We start from the raw sequence: 23,467 nt of genomic DNA, 5'->3' as shown, positions 1-23,467 counted from the left end.
GGTTTGTGCAATGCACACTTACACTCCTGCACACTTGGTGTCAATGGCCCCAACATCACTGCCTTTGTATATTTTCCTGAAAATAAGGACACGGCACACAGATGCCAGTGCCTCAGAGTAAGGCTGACACTTGGTATACTTAACACGGCTGGGAGGAGGGAGGGTCGCCCCAGAGGCGCGTGAGATTTGATCAGGTGATCTTAATGGCGGATGACAGTGCGTGTGTAATGCTCGTGAGCGTTCGAAGTTTGTGAGTGACTACTTAGTACTTAAGAACTTGGGGATGTATGTGTTTGAGCTAGGGAGTGAGGTTGATATACTGTATAACTATGTTTATGCAGTCCCCTGTGTCTGGAGAATCCTCGCTGGGAACTGGGTCAATTAAACCATACATTTATTGGCTCCTGTGCACACAAGTCATCGAGCCTTTTCCACCAGATCATCCCCGTTCTACGCGCCTTTTCTGATCCCTCACATTGTTGGGGGTGGGTGGGTAAGGGTTGTGCCAGTGACAGCAGAGTGGCGGTGCAGAGTGGCGGTGCGGTGGTGCAGAGTGGCGGTGCAGAGTGGCGGTGCAGAGTGGCGGTGCAGAGTGGCGGTGCAGAGTGGCGGTGCGGTGGTGCAGAGTGGCGGTGCGGTGGTGCAGAGTGGCGGTGCAGAGTGGCGGTGCAGAGTGCAGAGTGGTGGTGCAGAGTGGTGGTGCAGAGTGGTGGTGCAGAGTGGTGGTGCAGAGTGGCGGTGCGGTGGTGGTGCAGAGTGGCGGTGCAGAGTGGCGGTGCAGAGTGGCGGTGCAGAGTGGCGGTGCAGAGTGGCGGTGCAGAGTGGCGGTGCAGAGTGCAGAGTGGCGGTGCAGAGTGGCGGTGCAGAGTGGCGGTGCAGAGTGGCGGTGCAGAGTGGCGGTGCAGAGTGCAGAGTGGCGGTGCAGAGTGCAGAGTGGCGGTGCAGAGTGGCGGTGCAGAGTGGCGGTGCAGAGTGGCGGTGCAGAGTGGCAGAGTGGCGGTGCAGAGTGGCGGTGCAGAGTGGCGGTGCAGAGTGGCGGTGCAGAGTGCAGAGTGGCGGTGCAGAGTGGCGGTGCAGAGTGGCGGTGCAGAGTGCAGAGTGGCGGTGCAGAGTGCAGAGTGGCGGTGCAGAGTGGCGGTGCAGAGTGCAGAGTGGCGGTGCAGAGTGGCAGTTCAGAGTGCAGAGTGGCGGTGCAGAGTGGCAGTTCAGAGTGCAGAGTGGTGGTGCAGAGTGGCGGTGCAGAGTGGCGGTGCAGAGTGGCGGTGCAGAGTGGCAGTGCAGAGTGGCGGTGCAGAGTGGCGGTGCAGAGTGGTGGTGCGGAGTGGCGGTGCAGAGTGGCGGTGCAGAGTGGCGGTGCAGAGTGGCGGTGCAGAGTGGAAGAGCGGCGGTGCAGAGTGGCGGTGCAGGGTGGCGGTGCAGAGTGGCGGTGCAGAGTGGCGGTGCAGAGTGCAGAGTGGTGGTGCAGAGTGGCGGTGCAGAGTGGCGGTGCAGAGTGGCGGTGCAGAGTGGCGGTGCAGTGGTTCAGAGTGGCGGTGCAGAGTGGCGGTGCAGAGTGGCGGTGCAGAGTGGCGGTGCAGAGTGGCGGTGCAGAGTGGCGGTGCGGCGGTGCAGAGTGGCGGTGCAGAGTGCAGAGTGGCGGTGCAGAGTGGCGGTGCAGTGGTGCAGAGTGGCGGTGCAGAGTGGCGGTGCAGTGGTTCAGAGTGGCGGTGCAGAGTGGCGGTGCAGAGTGGCGGTGCAGAGTGGCGGTGCAGAGTGGCGGTGCAGAGTGGCGGTGCAGAGTGCAGAGTGGCGGTGCAGAGTGCAGAGTGGCGGTGCAGAGTGCAGAGTGGCGGTGCAGAGTGGCAGTTCAGAGTGCAGAGTGGCGGTGCGGAGTGGCGGTGCAGAGTGGCAGTGCGGTGGTGCAAAGTGGCGGTGCAGAGTGGCGGTGCAGAGTGGCAGTGAGTGCAGAGTGGCGGTGCAGAGTGGCGGTGCAGAGTGGCGGTGCAGAGTGCAGAGTGGCGGTGCAGAGTGCAGAGTGGCGGTGCAGAGTGGCAGAGTGGCGGTGCAGAGTGGCAGAGTGGCGGTGCAGAGTGGCGGTGCAGAGTGGCAGTTCAGAGTGCAGAGTGGCGGTGCAGAGTGGCGGTGCAGTGGTGCAGAGTGGCGGTGCAGAGTGGCGGTGCAGTGGTTCAGAGTGGCGGTGCAGAGTGGCGGTGCAGAGTGGCGGTGCAGAGTGGCGGTGCAGAGTGGCGGTGCAGAGTGGCAGTGCGGCGGTGCAGTGCGGCGGTGCAGAGTGGCGATGCAGAGTGGCGGTGCAGAGTGGCGGTGCAGAGTGCAGAGTGGCGGTGCAGAGTGGCGGTGCAGAGTGCAGAGTGGCGGTGCAGAGTGCAGAGTGGCGGTGCAGAGTGGCGGTGCAGAGTGGCAGTTCAGAGTGCAGAGTGGCGGTGCAGAGTGGCGGTGCAGAGTGGCGGTGCAGAGTGGCGGTGCAGAGTGGCGGTGCGGTGGTGCAGAGTGGCAGTGCAGAGTGGCAGAGTGGCAGAGTGGCGGTGCAGAGTGGCGGTGCAGAGTGGCGGTGCAGAGTGGCGGTGCAGAGTGGCGGTGCGGTGGTGCAGAGTGGCGGTGCGGTGGTGCAGAGTGGCGGTGCAGAGTGGCGGTGCAGAGTGGCGGTGCAGAGTGGCAGTGCAGAGTGGCGGTGCAGAGTGCAGAGTGGTGGTGCAGAGTGGTGGTGCAGAGTGGCGGTGCGGTGTCGGTGCAGAGTGGCGATGCAGAGTGGCGGTGCAGAGTGGCGGTGCAGAGTGGCGGTGCAGAGTGGCAGTGCAGAGTGGAAGAGCAGCGGTGCAGAGTGGCGGTGCAGAGTGGCGGTGCAGAGTGGCGGTGCAGAGTGGCGGTGCAGAGTGGCGGTGCGGTAGTGCAAAGTGGCGGTGCAGAGTGGCGGTGCAGAGTGGCGGTGCAGAGTGGCGGTGCAGAGTGGCGGTGCAGAGTGGCGGTGCATAAGAAGGACATCACAGGCAAGTGGTGCAATATTCGCACATTCACAAGGAGATCACTAGCAGTACAGTACACACCACATGAACACACTCCATAACACATAGCAACAATACATTGGCATTTACAATGCCATTAGCTCAAACTCAAATAAATCCGAGCCCGATTGCATTTCTAATGCTTGTTAAATATTGACACAGAGGGAATATTTCTGATGAAAGACAGCAGCGAGTTCCAGATTCTTGGCGGGCCCCAGAGAAAGCACGATTGCAAGTATTTTCCTTTCGGAAGCGGGGTGGCTGGAGCAGAAAGTCTCTGGCGGACCTGGAGTTTCTGGTTCCTCTAGAAACCGTCATTTTCTAAGCGAGATATGCTGGGGATTTCGTGTGTAGTGCTTTGTTGGTGATGCATTCCAGTTTGAGTAGGATTCTGGCGCAAGAGGAAGTGGTTTGTGCTTTAGAAATACCATAACATACATATATAGATACATTTCATGATCATACGATTTATTTTCTTTCTGGGTCAGATAAAATTGCCTTTATTTATCGCATAATAGTGATCAACAATGCAAGGAAATAGGATATTCCCTCAGTCAATCTAAGTCCAAGAACAATGAGGGTAGGACCAAAACACTACGAGTTAAAAGCAGCAGTAACAGAGGACGGATGAATGAAAGGAAGCTGGAGACGCCCGAACATTAACCATGTGGGACGGTAGTACAGGAATGTACGAGTGCCAAAAAAACTATAAAATACCTTTGCACTATTTATATTGCTTGTGTAAAAGGAAATGGAGCTCACAGTATTTGCACCAGGTAAAACATGGTAAAAACTGATTTCACAAGGTTATTTCCGTGTTTACAAAGTAAGATGTATAAGAATACATTTTGCCACTTTTGGCACGTAGAAGATGGATTATGCTTAAAACAAAACCAGTTTGCTCCATATTTTTCAAAATGTGAGTAGCAAACCACTACAGAATATGTTTAATTGATTTTTAAGCTGTTGCTACTATGCTTTATTTGATAAAATCGCTATGACACATAAGTTAATTTACAAGCAAAAAAGCTTAGAAATCACGTTCTGAATTAATTCACCAAAATGTTTCTCATTTTTACCCCGGTGCGTACACTTTTCCGTATCATGGACAGGGCCATTTGATTGCAGAATTACATATTTCAGAACTAGCAAAATAGCGCCAAACTTTTTCACATAATTATGTGTATCAGTACAGAACCTCTGTTGGGCAGCCCTTGGTGCCTTTGTTTCTGCCGCTCAGCGATGGTTTGAAATGATAGTAAGTGGCATTGCATTCCATGTGCCCACTACTCAACATTAACCTAGCAGAGGGGAATTTGCATGGAGTACCACAAACAGTAGCACACCCCACCTTCTCCCTGGACGCTAATCGAGTATCCCCCATCTGCCATCCATAGGAGGGACCCAATTGGCCCCTGTTATGTAGCTCCCCAGGCTCTGTATTCACTGATTCCTTTTTCCAAATGCATTTTTCACGCCTAGCCCATCACGAAGCCCTGAAAATGAGGCCTCCTTAAAAATGGCGGCTAACAAACCTTCCTCTTGAGCAGGCTCAGTCTCAGCGGGGGCAGGAAGGGGTCAAAGACGATTTCGCTGGTGTTTATATCAATAGGCGACTGCCGCTTCCCAATGGTGCAGAGGTTCCAGGCTGAGTTCACCAGCCCCCAAAAGGCTGGACCTAAAGATGGAGAAAACAAAAAGAAAGCAAAATGAATGACTAAAAAGGAGGACAAGAAGCTGCAGAGCGCGTACTCCCAGAGCCACACTATGGGCACCAGTTGAAACTTCCTAGTATCTACAACATTCATTAAGGAGCTATTGGCTCAATATGTTCTTCTTTGTGCCTTTCCCTCCTTTAGTGTTGTTTCTTTTTATATTCATACAAGTGAAACAATGCCTGGAGAAAGATAATTTTCTACAACATACCTAATAACTAAAATACATAGATCATCCTAGTGAACGAATACAACATTAAATCACCTGACACTTGCAACAATTAAGCTCACATAAATGCAATTTAAAACAATATTATTATTAACATTGTATACCACTGTAAACCACATAAAAAATCAGGTTACATATAATTTTAAAAACCTGCGTAATACTATATTTGCAATTATATAATTTATTTAAAGTTTGCTGCATCATTGTAAGAATAAGGGCAGGCAGCGGAGATGATGAATCAAGATGAAAGTTTATTTTTCAGTTTCTAGTAGGCATCATAGGTTACAGGAATTGTAAGTTATAATGTAGAAGCCCCACATGGATGTGGAAAAGTAAATTCTGCCATGTTCTGTGTCCCTACGTGTCATCCATCATATGTTATGTGTGCATGATTAATATGCATATGTATTCCCTATGTTCGATTCAAGACGCAATTATAGTTGTGTCCACCTCTAGTATGTCAGTTTCCAGTCCTCGTGAATACTACGAATATCAGGCCTATGTAAAGCTACGTTGCCACGTCTCTCAGTGTGCACGTTATTTCATTGTAAAGTCCCCGTTTCTAGGCCTCAAAAGGGCCTGGACACCAGATTCAGCTCCTGTCTCCTGAAACCTCGCTGAGGAGCGATACAGCCCCCACCTGTATCCTCGACCCTTTACTTACTTCCTGCCTCGTAGTGCCCGGCTCACCCTGGCTCTGCCTCTGAGTCTGCCAAGAATATGTTATGATTCCAGTTATCAGTTCAGTCCTCCTTCTCTGCATTCCTAAAGCTACTGAATCGCATCAATAGTTTCCGTCATTGTCTAGCCTTCACGTCTCCACGTTAGAGAAATACTGCATTTAATGGTCATTTCGTATTCTTCATCACGCACTACATGTAGAATAATGCATGGTCCAGTCTTAGAATCAAGTTAGCTTTCCCCTCCTGACTTCTAGTTTATATCAACATGTTCTCTAAACATCAGATACTAGATACTGCTTAGGTACATGTCGCCCTGACTCTCCAGACTTCAGTCTCTGCTCCTAGCACAGAGTTCATAGCCCCCAGTTTCTCCTAGTAACACGTCATTGCCAGTTTGCGCGCACCACCAGGTTAGAGGTCCCGGCTCCTTAGGTAGCCCCCTCCATGTTTCCGCCCCATTCATGACATATTCTGTTACGTTTGCATCACATGTCTATGTATACGCCCTGTTACACCCACTTTCACCCTTATCTTTCGCGACTGCTACGCGTCACACCCTTTGCTCCACCCACTGCTCCGCCTATCATATGTACTGTAATGCAACTGTTTTACTATATATGCTTGTGTATTGTTATTAAATGCTAGCGCGCTCATCCCAGATCCAGCCCCGGCAGCTGCTGGGCCCTGCCATCCTATTCCTATGCAGGTTGTCCTGTTCCTGTCCTTTATGCTGTAATAAACCTGCGAAACTCCTACTACCTCGAATCTTGACTCTTATTTATTGAGCTATCTGTTATTTATTTATACATTCAAAAATAGGGTATTATTTATTTATTTACCACATAATGGCGCCCGAACAGGGACTTGCCCTTTCCCCACGCGCCGGTGAAGCCACGCCGGCCCCCTGACCCTCTGCAGCCGTGACGGAACCATACCGTGCACGTGCAGATATTTCTGCTTCAAGTATCCCTCAGGCCCACGGAGGAGACGGAGGAGGCGGTCCAGCATCCAGACGAGGCGGTGGAGGAATGCGGCGAGTCCCGACCAGAGCCCAAGCCAAGAGTCCAAGGTCCGAGGTATCCGGAGGTCCACCCGTAACTTAAGTCCGAAGTTCGTTGTCCGTCGTCGAAGCAGTCCAGTCCAGTCCGAGGCCTTCCGTTCTTGCTGCCCGGTGAGTACCATTACTGGGGTAGTATCTAGACAGGGTCAATCTAATTGACTCTGGTCCGTGGGTTGGTGGTACCCAGACACACAAACGAAGTGTCCACTTCGGTGGATGCGGGTCCTGACGTGTCTCTTTATGAGACCGGTAAGTTTCGTACTGTTTCAGCAGTGCATCTAGTTTCTGTTCCAGTCAGTTCTGTTCTCGAGAAAATTCATATAAAGTCATATATTCTGTGTTCCGTATTCCAGGTAGTATTCTGTTCGAACTGTTATTCATAATGTTTTTCATGTATTTTAATGTCGTGGTATGAATGGGGAATAAGTATCGTGTTCATTGTGTATTGTATTGTGTCCAGATTATAGTTCAGTCATGCCGCTGTTTTCAAAGTTACGTCAGTTAAAAACTAGAAAGGGTTTGTTAGAGGAAGCAGTTCCTGTCCCGCCTAGGGACAGTCCAGGTCATTTTATGTATCAGAAGCATGGCATAAGTGCCATACTATATCTAGATTTATGGGTAGAGTATACAAAACAGTTAGAAGAAAAGTATAGATGGCCCGTATCGGGTACATGGGATGCCGAGTGCATCATGCGAGTAGAAGAGGCATTATGGAAAAAGAAAGCCAGACAATCACAGAAAGATGCCATCGAGCTATGGCGTAAAGAAGCTCATAAAAGAACCGAAAAAGAAATCAGAAAGTCAGAATTAAGTAGAGAATCCTCGGAACGAGCACAAGAAAAAGAACTAATCGAGATAGGTGAACAAGTCAAAGCCGAACAGTCAGACAGACAGAGGAATGCCCTCATTAAGGGTATGTATCCTCTTCTTACCGAGGGCTTGCCAAAAGCGACCCCGGAGGCATCCAGTAATTTTCCGCCACCACCGATCAAGTTACGTCACAAACCAACCGCAGCTGATATTTTCATCTCGTCCTATTTGGACGACACAGTCCCAGAATATGCAAATCCTGTTCCCGCTCCACCAGTCCCTGTAAATCAGGCACTTCCCGTTCCTCCAGACACCGGGGCACCCTTTGCAGCACCTGCTACGGTCCCCCCGGTCCAGCCCGCCATACAAGTCCAGCCCGCATTCCAATTTCCCACCCTGCCAGGACGAAAAGCATCAGTTGATGATTCTAGTCTAGGGGCCGCAGGAGGAGGTCCTCCTCGAACCCCGCCGCCACATAAGCGTTTAACGGCAGCCGAATTACATATGCAAGCGTCACAACGTACGCCCAGACTGTCTGTTGCAGAAATAAGAAAATCCCTTGCCGAATGCTGCTATGACCCAGTCCCAGGCGAAGATGATATGGTTTTATATTCATTACGCGTAAGAAATGTGGCCGAGTATCTAGTCACCCTACCAGATATGAAGGAAGATCTAGACAGAATATATCGTTTCATCCGTACAGGGGAAGATCCAGAAAGTATTAGTGATGTCATGTCCCAAAGGAAAGCTGAGACCCAGCTCATGATATTAAAGTTTCTGATTAATTGTCTAATAAGAGAACAAGATTACCTGTCCAAAAATCAGGCCGAAATAAAAGCCCTGATGAAGTGGAGTAATAGTATAGCCGAGGGTAAGCACAAGACTATTGGTGCTATGGAGAGTATGTACAAGAAAATCCGTAAAGAAATAATAAAGTTACACGAACAACGTAAAGCAGCACAAGTAAACGAGAAAGAAAGTAACTCTGATACTGAAGAGTTAGACGACGAGAATTCCGCCAGAATAGCGTATGTAGGAAAATCTAGATTTCCAGATCGCCATTTACGCCTAGAACACAAGTCTATTTTTCATCATCCAGTACCAGACCAAGGTTCTCTAGAACAAGTATTTCAAGCTACCGATCACATTCTGAAATCACGAATCGGTTACAGTGAGTTAAGTACTATGCATGAACAAGAACTAGCCCGATCAGCAGTCCGATGGATTACTGATTCTACCACTTTTCCAGACGAAATAGTGGCACAAATGTTTCTGAAAATGCCCCCAGCCGAGCAACGACTGGTGGGTATGTATATGATTCAGCACCTCATTACTCTGTATGAGGGTCAACATTCTGATCCAGGTCCGTTACATGATATCCTGAACGAGTTACTCCAGTATAGATGGAGAGGTCTAGGTACCGATTTAATTAGTGACATTCTAGAACAGCGCCACAAATATAGAACGTTTCTGAACCCGCATTTTGTTCATGTCTCACCCCCAGAAAGTAAACCATTTTACATAGACAGACAGAATCCGTTACGAGAAGTCCACCCAGTTAGAGGAACGGGTGGCGAAATGCAGCGAGTGTTTGTATACACTCCGATCACAAAGATGGAACTTCTGGAGATGAAGAAATTAATTCCCTGTCATGATAAAGATCCAGCAGGGTTCCATAGAGAATTAAAAGACATGCTCCGTATGGGAGAATACACGTATCCAGATATAATTAAAATGTTAAAGGTTCTGTTGCCCGCAGGGGTGTATGAAAAGCTCAAGGAAAAAGACTGGGAGGTGGGAGAGAAAAAGATCGATTGGGCAGTCCTAGAAGCTGAAGATAAGATACGAGTACCAGGTACCGGTCTCGGAGATAAATGTAAAGAATTACCAGAATTATTAATACAAGTTTTACCTAGATTATTGACAACTAGAAAAGAAGACTGGGATGCAATCTCAGCCTGTAAACAGAAACAAGACGAAGATATTAGTGATTTTTATTCTAGATTCGAGAAATGTTTTAGCATCAACAGTGGCCTCAAGACAAGTAGTGAGTCATACCCTCACCTTTTTGTTACTAAATTAGTCGAGAATTCAAGTTCACCAATTAAAAATCGAGTTCTGAAAGTCAAAAGTACCTGGCAAGCTAATACCCCGTCCCAGATGTTGCAGATGCTCCAATACCACCAGAATAGAATCAGAGAAGAGCAAGAACATGAAAGAAAACGTATGAAAGACACGAAAATGAAAGTACTAGTTGCACAATCTGTTCCTCAAGACAGTCAGAAGAGGGGTCCGAATCAAGCCAGTCATCCTGCAGCTCCCGTTAAAGGGAATTGCAATTATTGTAAACAGCCAGGTCATTTTATAAACGAGTGTGCAGTTCTGAAACACAACATAGCTACTGGTAAGACTAAAGAAAGACCACGTCCGCCTAGACAAGAACAAGTTTCACAGACTCCTCAGTTACAGAATGCACCACAGACAGTTACAGCACCGCAGCCTATCGCTGCAACACAGCATGTCACACAGCAGATGTACCAGTATGCACAGTCTGAGTATCCAGAGTACCAACAGTATTCATGAAACAGCCTAGAGAGGGAGGTAGGCTTGCCTCTCATCGAGATACCTGTAGATCAAGAAGGTCCCTATGTTCATAGTCAAGTATTAGGGAAAGACAGAAAGTTTTTGATTGATACAGGGGCAAGTAGGACCACAATTAGTCACGCCGAAGTTCCAGGGGCTCCGCTCTCAGGCTCAAGAAATGTTTCCCTTGGATTTTCAGGAAAGCCTATCGTAAATGAGATCTCAAAGCCAGTTTCTCTAGAAGTAGGTCCATTGTCCCGCACTACTGATCTGTTACTTACTAAGTCATGTCCAGAAAATCTATTAGGCATTAAGACACTGAAAGAGTTAGGTGCAGTTATATGCTGTTCCCCAGAGGGAATACGATTGTTCCTACGTGACTTTAAGGGTCACTATGTATTACGAGATTTTGATCCCAGATTGTCTAATGTTCCGCAGCATCTATGGGCGCAAGGTCCAACTGATGTTGGTTATATGCAAATCACACCCTATCGTGTGACTCTCAAGCCAGGTGTAGTGTTACCACGAATCAGACAGTACAGATTGCCACCTGAGGCTGTAGCAGCCTTATCCAAAATTATTGACGAGCTTATTGCTCAAGGAGTGGTTGTAGAAACTGACTCCAATGTATGTAATTCTCCGATCATTCCAGTCATGAAACGTACTGATCCAAATGCACCCCCAGTATATCGATTAGTGATTGACCTACGAGAGCTTAATAAATGTATTATTCCTCAGTACCCAGTTGTCCCAGATATCTCTTCCCTATTAACAGCCATTGATTCCGAAGCCACGTTCTTTACTGTAATCGACCTCAAGAACGCGTTTTTTAGTGTCCCTATTCATCCAGACAGCCAGTTCCTTTTCGGATTTTGTTTAAATGGAAGGAGCTATAAATTCACACGAGCTCCTCAAGGTTTCACAGAAAGTCCTAGTATTTACAGTCAAGCACTTAAGAGACAACTAGACAACATTCACATGCCAACTGACACTGCCCTGCTCCAGTATGTCGATGATCTACTGATCACAGCCCGTTCTGAACGTGCTTGCGAGCAAGCATCCCTTACAGTCTTGTATTTCCTAGCCGAGATGGGGCACAAGGTGTCCCCTTCGAAGCTTCAATTCTGTGTCCAGCAAGTGGTCTACTTAGGACACTTACTGTCCAAGAGGGGTAGGCAGTTGACACCAGACCGTATCCAGTTAATAGCGAGTCTTCCTCAGCCCAAGACCCAGAAGGAGGTACGTGCTTTTATTGGCCTTACTTCTTATTGCAGACAATGGATTCCTCAGTATGCATTTCTGGCCAAACCACTGATACAGTTAACGACACAGGAGGCAGCCGTATCGACTGTTCTCCCTTGGACATCTGAACATACACTTAGTTTCCATGAGTTAAAGAAAGCTTTATGCCAAGCTCCAGTTCTAGCGACACCGAACTACAGTAAGCCTTTTACACTTTTCGTTACTGAACGCGAAGGTACAGCATTATCTGTTCTCACACAAGATCAAGCAGGACAATACAAGCCCTGTGCTTATTTTTCGAGCACATTAGATCCTGTAGCCCAGGCTCTGCCTGTGTGCCTCAAGTCAGTTGCAGCCACAGCACTAGCTATCAGGCAAAGTGATTCCATAGTCTTAGGACATTTCCTGACAGTACAGGTTCCACACTCTGTGGAAGTTCTTTTGAACCGAACACAAACTCAGCACTTGACAATTGCACGTTTAACAGGTTATGAATTGACATTATTCCAGCCACACATAGAAATCAGACGCTGCAACATCCTGAACCCTGCTACACTGTTACCATCAGTTAATTCAAATCCAGCCACACATGATTGCGTGGAAGTAGTTAACATTACGACAAAGCCAAGACAAGATCTGACAGATACTCCGTTACCAGATCCCGACCTGACACTTTATGTGGATGGTTCATGCATGAGAACTAGTACAGGAGAACTAGTCGCCGCGTATGCAGTGACTACTGACACTGAAGTTATTGAGACACACCGTATTGACACCCTGTCCGCTCAAGCAGCAGAGCTAGTTGCTCTGACACAAGCCTGCATACACGCCAAGAACTTGAAAGTTAATGTCTACACGGATTCACGTTACGCATTTGGAGTCGTACACGACTTCGGAGTGCTCTGGCAGGAGAGAGGTTTCATGACTTCTCATGGAACCAAGATTCAGCATGGTCTCCTTATTCAAGCTCTGTTAGATGCCATACATTTACCGACATCTATCGCTATCATGAAATGCAAAGCACATACGAAAGTTACTGACATTATTTCCCAAGGTAATGATCTAGCAGATCGCACAGCCAAGCTTACAGCACAGACTCCAGACATTCCAGTTAATCAGACACATACTCCAGATCCGACTACATGTATGACAGTTAAGGACCCTACTCAAGATGTCATAGACATACAGTTACATGCTACTCCCGAAGAAATCAAGAAATGGTCCGAACAAGGAGGGGCCCAGACAGATCAAGGATGGTTAACGAAGGGTAGAGCCACATGGTTTCTCCCCGACTCTATGGTTCAAGTCATTATTAATACCGCACATAGTCCAGCACATTTAGGAGAAAAAGCTATGTTAGACAGTATCCAGAACATCTGGTTCAACAAGCATTTACGAGCTGCAGCCAAGCAGAAAGTCCGTACCTGTATGATATGTTGTCAGTTTAATCCAGGTAAAAGTGTCCCGGTGGAACAAGGTGGATTCCAGCCCCCTGACCACCGTTTTGAAGTCCTCCAGATGGATTATATTCAGATGGAGCGATGTCGAGGTTTCAAGTATGTCCTTGTAGTTGTATGCGCTTTGTCCAGGTGGACAGAAGCATATCCAGTCCCAGATTACACAGCCGCGACCACTGCCAAGCAGTTGGTTCGTGAGTTCTTCCCCCGTTATGGACTCCCTAGAGTCGTATATTCTGATAACGGTCAGCCATTCTCATCTGAACTCATGAAGCACGTTTCCCTTTTGTTGGGGTACCAGTGGAAGTTTAATTGTGTACGCCATCCTGAAGCAGCCGGTCTCGTAGAGAGACATAACCAGACTCTGAAAATCCGTATCGCCAAAGTATGCAAAGAAAAAGGTGTGGACTGGCTGGTAGCTCTACCAGTCGCTTTATTTTATATGCGCATGGTCGCACATTCCAGATCAGGTCTGTCCCCGTATGAGGTCGTATTCGGCCGCCCCCCAAATATGTGGGGTACTCCTAGACCCCGAAGTATTACCGATGTTTCAAGTAATATGCTGACAGATTACCTAGCTTCCTTGATGTCTGCCCTCAACTCATGTCGTTCACAGGTTGCCGCCGCATTTCCAGACAATACCGAGGTGGCACCGCATGAAATCGTTCCAGGATCCATGGTGTTGGTGAGGAATTTTGACAGATCAAGTCCGCTGGAGCCTCGCTGGAAGGAGCCCCGACAGGTCCTCCTCACCACCCGTACAGCCGTGAAGTTGGAAGGTCGCAAAGGCTGGGTGCACCTTTCTCATATAAAAAAGTTTTATGGACTGAAACCCGTCTTAAAGAACATTTCCCAGGATTTGAAGGATTGCCAAAGCACCATTTTTAAGGACTGTCCCGCAAAAGACAATGTTACTACACCCCCCCTGTTAGAGAAAACTCCGCAACAGGAGTATAAGTTAAAACTCCGGTCTAGTAAAATAAGTCAGTCAGTTTGATTGTCTAAGTCCTCCCCTAGGTGAAACGGTTAGACTGTTTCTGACATGTATAAAATAGACCCCCATAGTGAGAGAGTTAGTCAAAACTCAATTCGATGTATCGTTTTTCTAAGTTTCATATTATTTCTCAGCATTATGATTTCCTGCACCAGTTATGCATTTTTCTTGTATTTCCCAGTTCTTCATGTAAATATGTCTTCTAATGCTACTGTAGAGCACATGTTTAGTGACCTACCTCCCCATGAACTCTCTTACCGCCTCGCTATGCGAAATAATTCCTTTATCCGCATGTTACATTACTCACACCAGACCAGCAATGCCACTAATTGTTGGGTGTGTGGTCGACTCCCCCCTTTGCAGATACCGAAGGGAGTTCTGCCACTTTTTCCTTATCCATTTTCACATAATGGTTCGTGTGGAGCATGGTCCACGTTAACGTCATCCTCAACAGATATGTCTTTTCTTAACAGTACATGTTTCCCAGACAAGCAAGGTCTCCCCCACAGAACAGGTTTAGATCTAGAAAATGAAGTGTATAATTTAGGTAACTATTCTTCGAATTTCATGGTCCTGAATGTTCAGTCTGATACTACTCCAGACTTACCTGCTATTTCAGTATTACCAGTCAAAGGCGAATTATGTGTCCGAAGTTATGGTTCTGTACATGTAGGACATAGTGATTGTACTACTATTGTCAAGTATAGTGACAGTGGGAAATCTATTTTCAAAGCTTCACGTCATTCTTATTTTATTTGTGGTCAAACTGCATATGTTCGTCTGCCCCTCGATTGGGAGGGAACCTGTTACATTGCCTTCCTACTGCCACCTGTTTTCCTAGCCCCATCTGATTATCACAGAAACACACATCTAGTACACATTAGACATAGAAGGGAGTCCCCAATTGTCGATTATACTGAAACTGCTCTAGAACAGTATACAGATTTCAATAGAGGTTTCTTCTTCTTTATAGGACCTATCCAGAATAGTAAACTGATCCGTAGGTTAACCAGAACCCTCGAAGCTGTAGTAAATGAGACTGCCTCTGCTCTAGGTAACTTAACCGAAGAACAATCTGCTATGAGATTTGTCGTTTTACAGAATCGTCTCGTCCTTGACGTCATACTGGCCGATAGGGGCGGGGCCTGTAGAGTCATTGGATCTAGTTGCTGCATTTTCATTCCAAATAACGCGCCGTCTGTTTATTCAGCTATAACCAGACTCCATAAAATTGCCCATCTGTTACACCAAGATCCAGGCACCTGGACATGGTCCGGTTGGTTCTGGAATATAATTTCCGCATGGGGATGGAAAATATTGTCCTTCCTAGGTATTGCAGTAGCGATCATATTCAGCTGCTGTCTCTGTATACAATGTGGCCCTGCGATTTGCGGCATTTGTGCTACCTCTTGTATTCCTAATCCCAAGCCCCGTTCTAAATCCCGTTCCAGGATAATTCGAGACGAGCAAATGATACTGTATGAAATGATAGATGGTATCATGAATATTGATGTTTCCTGATGGAAACGTAGTGACAAGGAGGGAATGTGGAAAAGTAAATTCTGCCATGTTCTGTGTCCCTACGTGTCATCCATCATATGTTATGTGTGCATGATTAATATGCATATGTATTCCCTATGTTCGATTCAAGATGCAATTATAGTTGTGTCCACCTCTAGTATGTCAGTTTCCAGTCCTCGTGAATACTACGAATATCAGGCCTATGTAAAGCTACGTTGCCATGTCTCTCAGTGTGCACGTTATTTCATTGTAAAGTCCCCGTTTCTAGGCCTCAAAAGGGCCTGGACACCAGATTCAGCTCCTGTCTCCTGAAACCTCGCTGAGGAGCGATACAGCCCCCACCTGTATCCTCGACCCTTTACTTACTTCCTGCCTCGTAGTGCCCGGCTCACCCTGGCTCTGCCTCTGAGTCTGCCAAGAATATGTTATGATTCCAGTTATCAGTTCAGTCCTCCTTCTCTGCATTCCTAAAGCTACTGAATCGCATCAATAGTTTCCGTCATTGTCTAGCCTTCACGTCTCCACGTTAGAGAAATACTGCATTTAATGGTCATTTCGTATTCTTCATCACGCACTACATGTAGAATAATGCATGGTCCAGTCTTAGAATCAAGTTAGCTTTCCCCTCCTGACTTCTAGTTTATATCAACATGTTCTCTAAACATCAGATACTAGATACTGCTTAGGTACATGTCGCCCTGACTCTCCAGACTTCAGTCTCTGCTCCTAGCACAGAGTTCATAGCCCCCAGTTTCTCCTAGTAACACGTCATTGCCAGTTTGCGCGCACCACCAGGTTAGAGGTCCCGGCTCCTTAGGTAGCCCCCTCCATGTTTCCGCCCCATTCATGACATATTCTGTTACGTTTGCATCACATGTCTATGTATACGCCCTGTTACACCCACTTTCACCCTTATCTTTCGCGACTGCTACGCGTCACACCCTTTGCTCCACCCACTGCTCCGCCTATCATATGTACTGTAATGCAACTGTTTTACTATATATGCTTGTGTATTGTTATTAAATGCTAGCGCGCTCATCCCAGATCCAGCCCCGGCAGCTGCTGGGCCCTGCCATCCTATTCCTATGCAGGTTGTCCTGTTCCTGTCCTTTATGCTGTAATAAACCTGCGAAACTCCTACTACCTCGAATCTTGACTCTTATTTATTGAGCTATCTGTTATTCATTTATACATTCAAAAATAGGGTATTATTTATTTATTTACCACATGGAGCAGATCCCAGCAGGTCAGCCTCAACTCTTCAACTGACATTCACTCAACCAGACATACTTGAACATTCTATGACATCACTCACACTATGGCTGAGCAGCAGAGCACAGAATACCAATGAAGAAATACACATCAATAAAAACAGGTTACTGCACTAGGCATTGGTGCACATCTCTTAAACCTTGAAGTATACTAAATAGCAGAATATTGAAATCATATGACAAGGTAGACCAAAACAGTAGATATGAAAAAAAGGATGCTAAAAAGATGCATTTTATATATGTTGAGAATGCAAATTGACAATTACTGAGTTTTATGAAGAATCCTAAGAGGCTGTTGATAATGACCTTTGATCTGTGGGTCGGGTGTCTCTCTCAATTACTCTCTCCATCCAGTTTTATTTGGAAGCATATTTGGATCAATAATTGTTTTGGCAAGGTGGGAGTTCTCTAACCAATTTTTAAAGGACCAGGGAAGATTCATTGAGTGGATGAGGAGCCAATTTGATCAAATGGTGGAATGTGTGATTTTGTGATGCTGGCCATGAGAATTACTGAGACACAGTTGGTGGGTTTAAGTTATGTTATGATTTGAAAAGGTTTTCCCTGGAACTGGCTGCAAAAGCAGACAACAAGTAACACGATTTAGGTCCTTAAAATGGGTTTAACAGAAATCGAGTTTTGAGTGAAATTGATGTTCAGAGATGGAATGGAGTTAGCATGGATGTATCTAACCAGTGATCATGCATGATTGGGAGAGGTGTTGGTTTGCTTTTGGAGGTAGATGGCTTTTTAAAATTATGGCTTATATATGTAGTGTTTTCTTACTGAATTATTTGATCTTCGTAGAAATCAACAACGATTTTGAGTTTAGCTAAGCTTTCTCTGTATTGTGAATTTGTCTTATTTTAATTGCAAGCAGTCTGTTGGAGCATTGTTTGATTAGGTTGAGGTTAGTTGTTTCTAGGAACATCCCAACTTTTTAGGGGTTTTTTGTTTTCAGTAAAATCATTTTAGATTGGTTAGTGAAAGGGCTTGGGGAAATGATCAGACCAGTTAATTATAAAGTAGGAGGCATTGGATTTTACATGAGCATAAAATGACTAGGATAGGAATTCTGACTTGTTGGTTTTGTAAGCATGACAGCTGATGAAGATAGAGCATGTTTTCAAGAGTCACACACTCTACGTCCTTCACAATTACTAAGACCACAACTTTCTCTTTACTTCCAACCAAGTATGCCATTGTAGCACTTGACTTTTTGACAGTAGCGAAGCAGAGCAGTCCACGGCCTACTCAGGGGAAGTAGTGTGGTCTAGTACACTCAGCTTGCTGGTACGCAACATCAGCACTCAAAAAAGTAATGCCCAATAGGTGTTTTTTCCTATAAAAAACATTAATCTAAAACATACACACTACTGAATACTACACTTTAATTTATAAATATCTACAATTGGGTAGAATGAAATGTATTTGGTCACACCCTCAGAACCGTTGGCACCAAAGCAAACCACATCCATTCTCATACACATATGTATAGACATAATATCAAAGAGTGCAGTTATAAAAGGTCAGGCCTACTGGTCAGGGTGTTACAAGAATTATAAAAATAGAAATATTGCACAGATTTAGAGACAATCAACCAACAAGAGTCCCTGCACTTCAGAGCATCTTTGATAAAGCACAAGCTCTGTACGTGCATGCAAATTAAATCAACCTCCCTGAGAGGAAAGGATATAACCCCCTGGGAGACTTAGGGCAACTTCAATGAAAACCCTATGGGGACTTATGTAGAGGCAGCTGCACTCTAGGTAGCCCACAAAATACTTTTCAAATCCTTGGTGGTGTCCTAGTCTTTCCTATGACACTACAGAAGAGCGATATTCACATTTTTGGAGCGTCCTTGGGGATGCTAGGGCATTCTTATCTTCCAAAGCAGTAAACCTATGAAGAGCAGCTTTTCCACCATGCAAGGGGGTGCTTTTGTTTATTTTTCCACAAGCAGTCTCACGTTGCGCTTTTCTTTGGGACTGGGGCACCGGCACCCTTGGTTTCCATTGGGAGCTGCAGGGAAGCCCATGTGGCCCTGTCAGATCCCTCGCGACCAGTGGAGCCAGCAGACTGTTCTCTGTCTGCATGCAGCACGGGTGGGATGCTGTCTAAGGCATGCTCTCTGTCCCCCAGACAAGGGCATGTGGGCCAGTGGAGGCCACTGCATTGGGTCTGAGATTCTTTAGAGCATATTGGCGCTCAATGTTTTGTCTTGGGAAGATTGGGTCCCCAGGAACAGTGTCCATTGTGATGGGCCCGGGGAGACGAGGTCTCCAGGCATAGATGGCTCTGGGGGGGTGGGCCTCACTCACGCCCCCATTCCCCTTAAAAATTAATACAGAAATGTAGGAAATTAGGTTACTGGTTGAGGAGGGTGAAAACCTACTACAGCAGCAGTAACAATTTCTGTTAGGGTGAAGCCACAAGCAAGCCACAAATTAACCTGTGCTCAACCCTCTGGTAGCTCGGCACATGCGCATAAAGTCTTAACTTAGGAGAAATGTGTAAAGTATTTATGCAGAACACAAACACCACTACAGTGAAACAATTTGGAAAAATAAACTTTACAAAATTATTTGAGACCAACATGATAAAAGTCCCATCAGTAGAACCAGAGATAAGCAGTTTTAAAGATTCAAGTAAAAATAGTTCCTGGAAGCACAAAGCGCCAACAGTGGTTATCTGGTCGTGCCAGACTGGGACAAAGTCCCAAGTTCAGGCCAACCCTGATAAAGGGACCAAGTTAGCCCGGCTTAAAAAAATACCTTAAATCCTGATTTGAGGATCATTGGGAGATTCCTCGCGGAGGGAGTGTCACACACCGGCGGTTTTAAGGAAGCTGTGGGTCTGTAATGTGGACTCCTGTATTGTTGTTGAGGATGTCAAGCAACGAGTGGTTTGCGATGCAATGGCCTGCTTCTTGGATGTGTTGCACAGTGTGGGTAAGCAGAGACTGAGGGCTGCGATGCAAGGCCCTGCATCAGAAATGCTTTGTGCTGAGGCGGTCCCGATGAGGCTGTGAAGAGATGCATTGTGTTTCATCAGTTCTGCTTACAGTACCACAGCTGGGCTGGCAGATCACCTTCGGAGTAATTAACTTGACCCATTAGGAGAGACAAAGGCCTAGAATCTGATTATGACTGAGCCGGAGAAATACAATTCTTAAAGTGTCATAAAGAGTACAAATATCACAAAAGTGACAGTGGATTTGCACTTGGTGTATATGTTTACCCTAAACTTGATAACTAACTGGTGTCTTAATCACACAGCTGTTTCAATAATGTAGTGTAGACCTTCAATAAGAATACCCACTCACATTATAAGTCCTAAACCCGGTCAGTACCAATACCTGAAGGGCCTTTTCTGTAACAAGTTATCTGTGCGCAGATTATGGGCTGAGCTAAATGGTAGTCTCACACAGATCCCTGCCTTCCTGAACTGAACTGTAACAGGGTAAGAAATGAATACACTACTAAAAATATCTCTCTATTAGTTGATGATTTCGTGGGAAAATGGTTCAGAAGAAAGCCATATGGGAATAGCTAACCCTAGCTTTAATTAAGTAAGAGAGCTGATTTTCATGTTGTCTCCCAGGCAATGGCACAGGGATGGTGACATCCCAACTCACATGTAGCAAGTGATGACAGTGCTGTGATTTTCCTTCTGCGGGTGAAGAGTGAAGTCAGAACTTGACTACGAGAAGGGAATTAGTTACAGCACAACATAACCACTTTTATATTACATTTTATGACACATTTGTTCTCCATTAATTAATCTTTTTTATATACAAAAATGATTCTAACATTTACAATAAGTAACATTGGAATTGGAAATTCACTTAACTTAAATTTAAAAAAAACTAAACTAAATGGAGATACTGCCAGTAATTGATTGTCTGGGGCTTAGGGTGTCCTGTTTTTGCTTAAAACGATTAACAAGAATGTGAACCTTCTTCCCAGACTTTTAAGCAATGGATTTTACAAAGTGGGGATTTTGGATTGGTGGTCAATACGTTTTACAGACTGTGAATTGTGTATGGATGGTGTCCAAGTGTTTTTACAAACGATAATTTCCAGAGCTAGTCAAGGTGTCTCATTGATAAATTGTAAAAATACAGGATCCTCAACCAACCTTGTGACAGTTAGGGTGACACAACATAGCCTATACGCACGTATAGGTTTGCCTTCAGATATATGAGGTTTACGTTATAAAACGTTTTTATGGTATTTCTTTGGTCTTTACTACTGTACTTACCCATATTTGTGTATATATATATATATATATATATATATATATATATATATATATATATATATATATATATATATAGTAACGCTGCTTCTAGTATACTTGCTATTGATAAATGAACACCTCTTCTTTTAGGTCTGTAGGATGTTAGTTCATGATATAACTTTATGCATTAAAACAGCACAATCACATGAAAATATTAACATTGTGATACTAGCACAACCGCAGCTATTCATTCATAACTTTATTTAGGAATTCTCATCTATTTTTATACCTATTTGCTATTTATATGCAGAGCTAAAGGCCTCGGAATCATGAGTTATAAAAGAAGAGACACTCAAATGATGACCTTATTTCTGCCTTTTGCCATTTAAAAAAAAATACAGACAGTGAAAGAAGTTATTTTTTGTCTATAGTCTTAAATTAAAAAAATGGTATCCAGAGAGCCCCAATTATGATATTCTTAATGTAAAACATTTTGATCATGCATTTTATTAATAATCACACAGAGCACAGATTAAGTGCTTTTGTATGCCTAAATAGAGTGCTTAGATATGTTAATTTTGTTACAATTGCTCAAAAGTATAGAGCTCCAGCACCTCAACTGGTCGGCAGACAATGACAAAAACTATAAAGACACAAATAAAGATATATTCCCACATATGTAATTATAGACAGGTCTGAATTTCCATAGGAGAGGCATTTTCACTTTCTAAATAATGTTGGCGCAGTGCGACAAATCGACACAAAACTTTCCCAAAACAAGTGGAGGTCCTTCATGGTAAGTTTTGCACTGATCTATCAAGTGGGGATCAAGAAAAAAGGGGAGGTCCAAAAAGTATGATTTCCCACTTTAATCCCCCTGGAAAACTTTGCTCACAGAGACAGAAAATAAAACACAGCTGAATGGAATTAAACTAAATTTGGTACATAGTTGGAATTTAACTCATAAAGTATGTTTTTTATCACTTGGTGTAAATTAGTTTTTGAGAAATTAGCATTTAAACAGATGCTCTGGGTGGACATGAAGGTGTTAACCCAGAGAAAAAGTTAGAGATATTTGGACTGTTAATTTGTGGAGGATCAGCGGTACCAGTACCATGGATCTTCTGTGAATCCAAAATTCCAAAATGCTCAATTTTGATTTTCCAATGCATCCTTTTCCCCGATATCCATTTTAGTACTGTGGATCCAAAGAAGACTCTGAAGTACCGGAATGAACTGATTAGCTGGAAGCAAAATTGAGAGAAAATGTTGAGGCTGCCAGTACAGAATTTGGAGACTCTGCTCCTCAGTCCTGAAAAAAGTTCTTTTTTTTTTTTTTTTTTTTTTTTTTTTTTTTTTTTTTTTTTTATTTGGCCCTAGCGTCCTGCCGAGTATGCTGCATGGCTCCCATGACCGTACGGATATTGTAAGTGAGATTCCTGGCCGGGATAAACCCAGCCTGTTCCGGGGCTACCAACCCCGGCGCCACTAGCGCCAGCCTGGTAGCCAGCACCTTTGCATAGAGCTTAGCGTCAACATTAAGAAGGGACAGTGGGCGGTACGAACCTGGTTGGTCGCTGGGCTTACCAGGTTTGAGTATGGTGACAATCATTGCCTCGCGCATGGAGTGCGGCATAGCGCCGTTCTCGCAGATTTCAGCAAAGAGGGTGGAGAGGTGGGGCAGCAACTTATCCTTATACGCCTTGTAAAAGGCCACCGTCAGACCATCTATCCCGGGGGCGCTATCCGCTCTCATGGTAGCCAGTGCATCTGATATCTCCTCACGTTGTACGGGGGCCATCAGAAATTCCCTCTGCCAATTCTCAAGGAATGGCATCCTGATATAGTCGAGGTAGTTGTCAATGTGGTCCTCGACCCCGGAGATTTTAGTGGTGTAGAGCTCCTCATAAAATCTCCTGAATTCCGCCAAAATGCGTGCCTCCTCCGTGAGCGTCTCCCCCCCCGGGGTACGCAGTTCCGCGATGACCTGTTTGCGCCTAGTGCCTTTCATAATCCTGGCAAGCAGTGCCCCCGGGCGGTCCCCTTCGCCATACGCGCGCGCAGTCGCGTATTTCCCTAAATGTCGCACTTCTCTGTCAGCTTCCTCGTGGAACTCACTCAAAAGGTCTTGCAGGGTCTCATCACCAGGCAGGGTCGGGTCAAGCAGCTGGCGGCGTTCGTAGTCCGCTATCTGCCCCTCTAGGAATTTCAGCCTGTTTCTAATTGCCTTTAGCACCCCTGAGTGTTTCGCCATGACCACCCCCCGCACATACACCTTAAATGACTCCCAAACCGTCCCAAAGCTGTCCACTGATCCCAGATTGGTGTCGAAGAAGGTGTCTATGTCCTCCCCCAGGTCAGCCCTGAAAGCCTCATCCAGCAGCGAGTAGGGTGGAAATCGCCACGTAAATGGCGGGATTCTCTGCTGGGGAGTACGCAACGCCAACAGCACTGGTGAGTGGTCCGACAGAGTGCGGGGAAGCACACTGCAGCCCCTGACCATAGCGAGCAGATAGTGTGAAGCCAGCCAGCAGTCAATCCTGGTATGGATATTGTGGTAAGCTGAGTAATGTGTGTACCCCCCCTTAGCGCTATTCCTATCCCTCCACACATCTACCAGACCCAGTCTCAGCATTTCTGCCTGCATGCACTGCGCAGCCG

General features: G+C 45.9%; 1 protein-coding gene across 1 annotated transcript in view; it reads right to left on the bottom strand.

Moving 5' to 3' along the window:
• The window catches only part of CA11 (carbonic anhydrase 11 (inactive)), a 954,158-nt gene that overhangs the window by 289,523 nt on the left and 641,168 nt on the right, over nucleotides 1-23,467 (bottom strand). Inside the window, exon 3 of the mRNA XM_078650922.1 lies at nucleotides 4,535-4,677. Coding sequence (XP_078507048.1) covers nucleotides 4,535-4,677 — 143 coding nt within the window. The remainder of the gene's footprint in view (nucleotides 1-4,534; nucleotides 4,678-23,467) is intronic.

The sequence above is a fragment of the Lissotriton helveticus genome, chromosome 7, assembly GCF_964261635.1.
Source record: "Lissotriton helveticus chromosome 7, aLisHel1.1, whole genome shotgun sequence".
Lineage (NCBI taxonomy): Eukaryota > Metazoa > Chordata > Amphibia > Caudata > Salamandridae > Lissotriton > Lissotriton helveticus.
The sequence above is the reverse complement of the archived record's forward strand: the minus strand, read 5'-3'. Positions and strand labels throughout refer to the sequence as shown.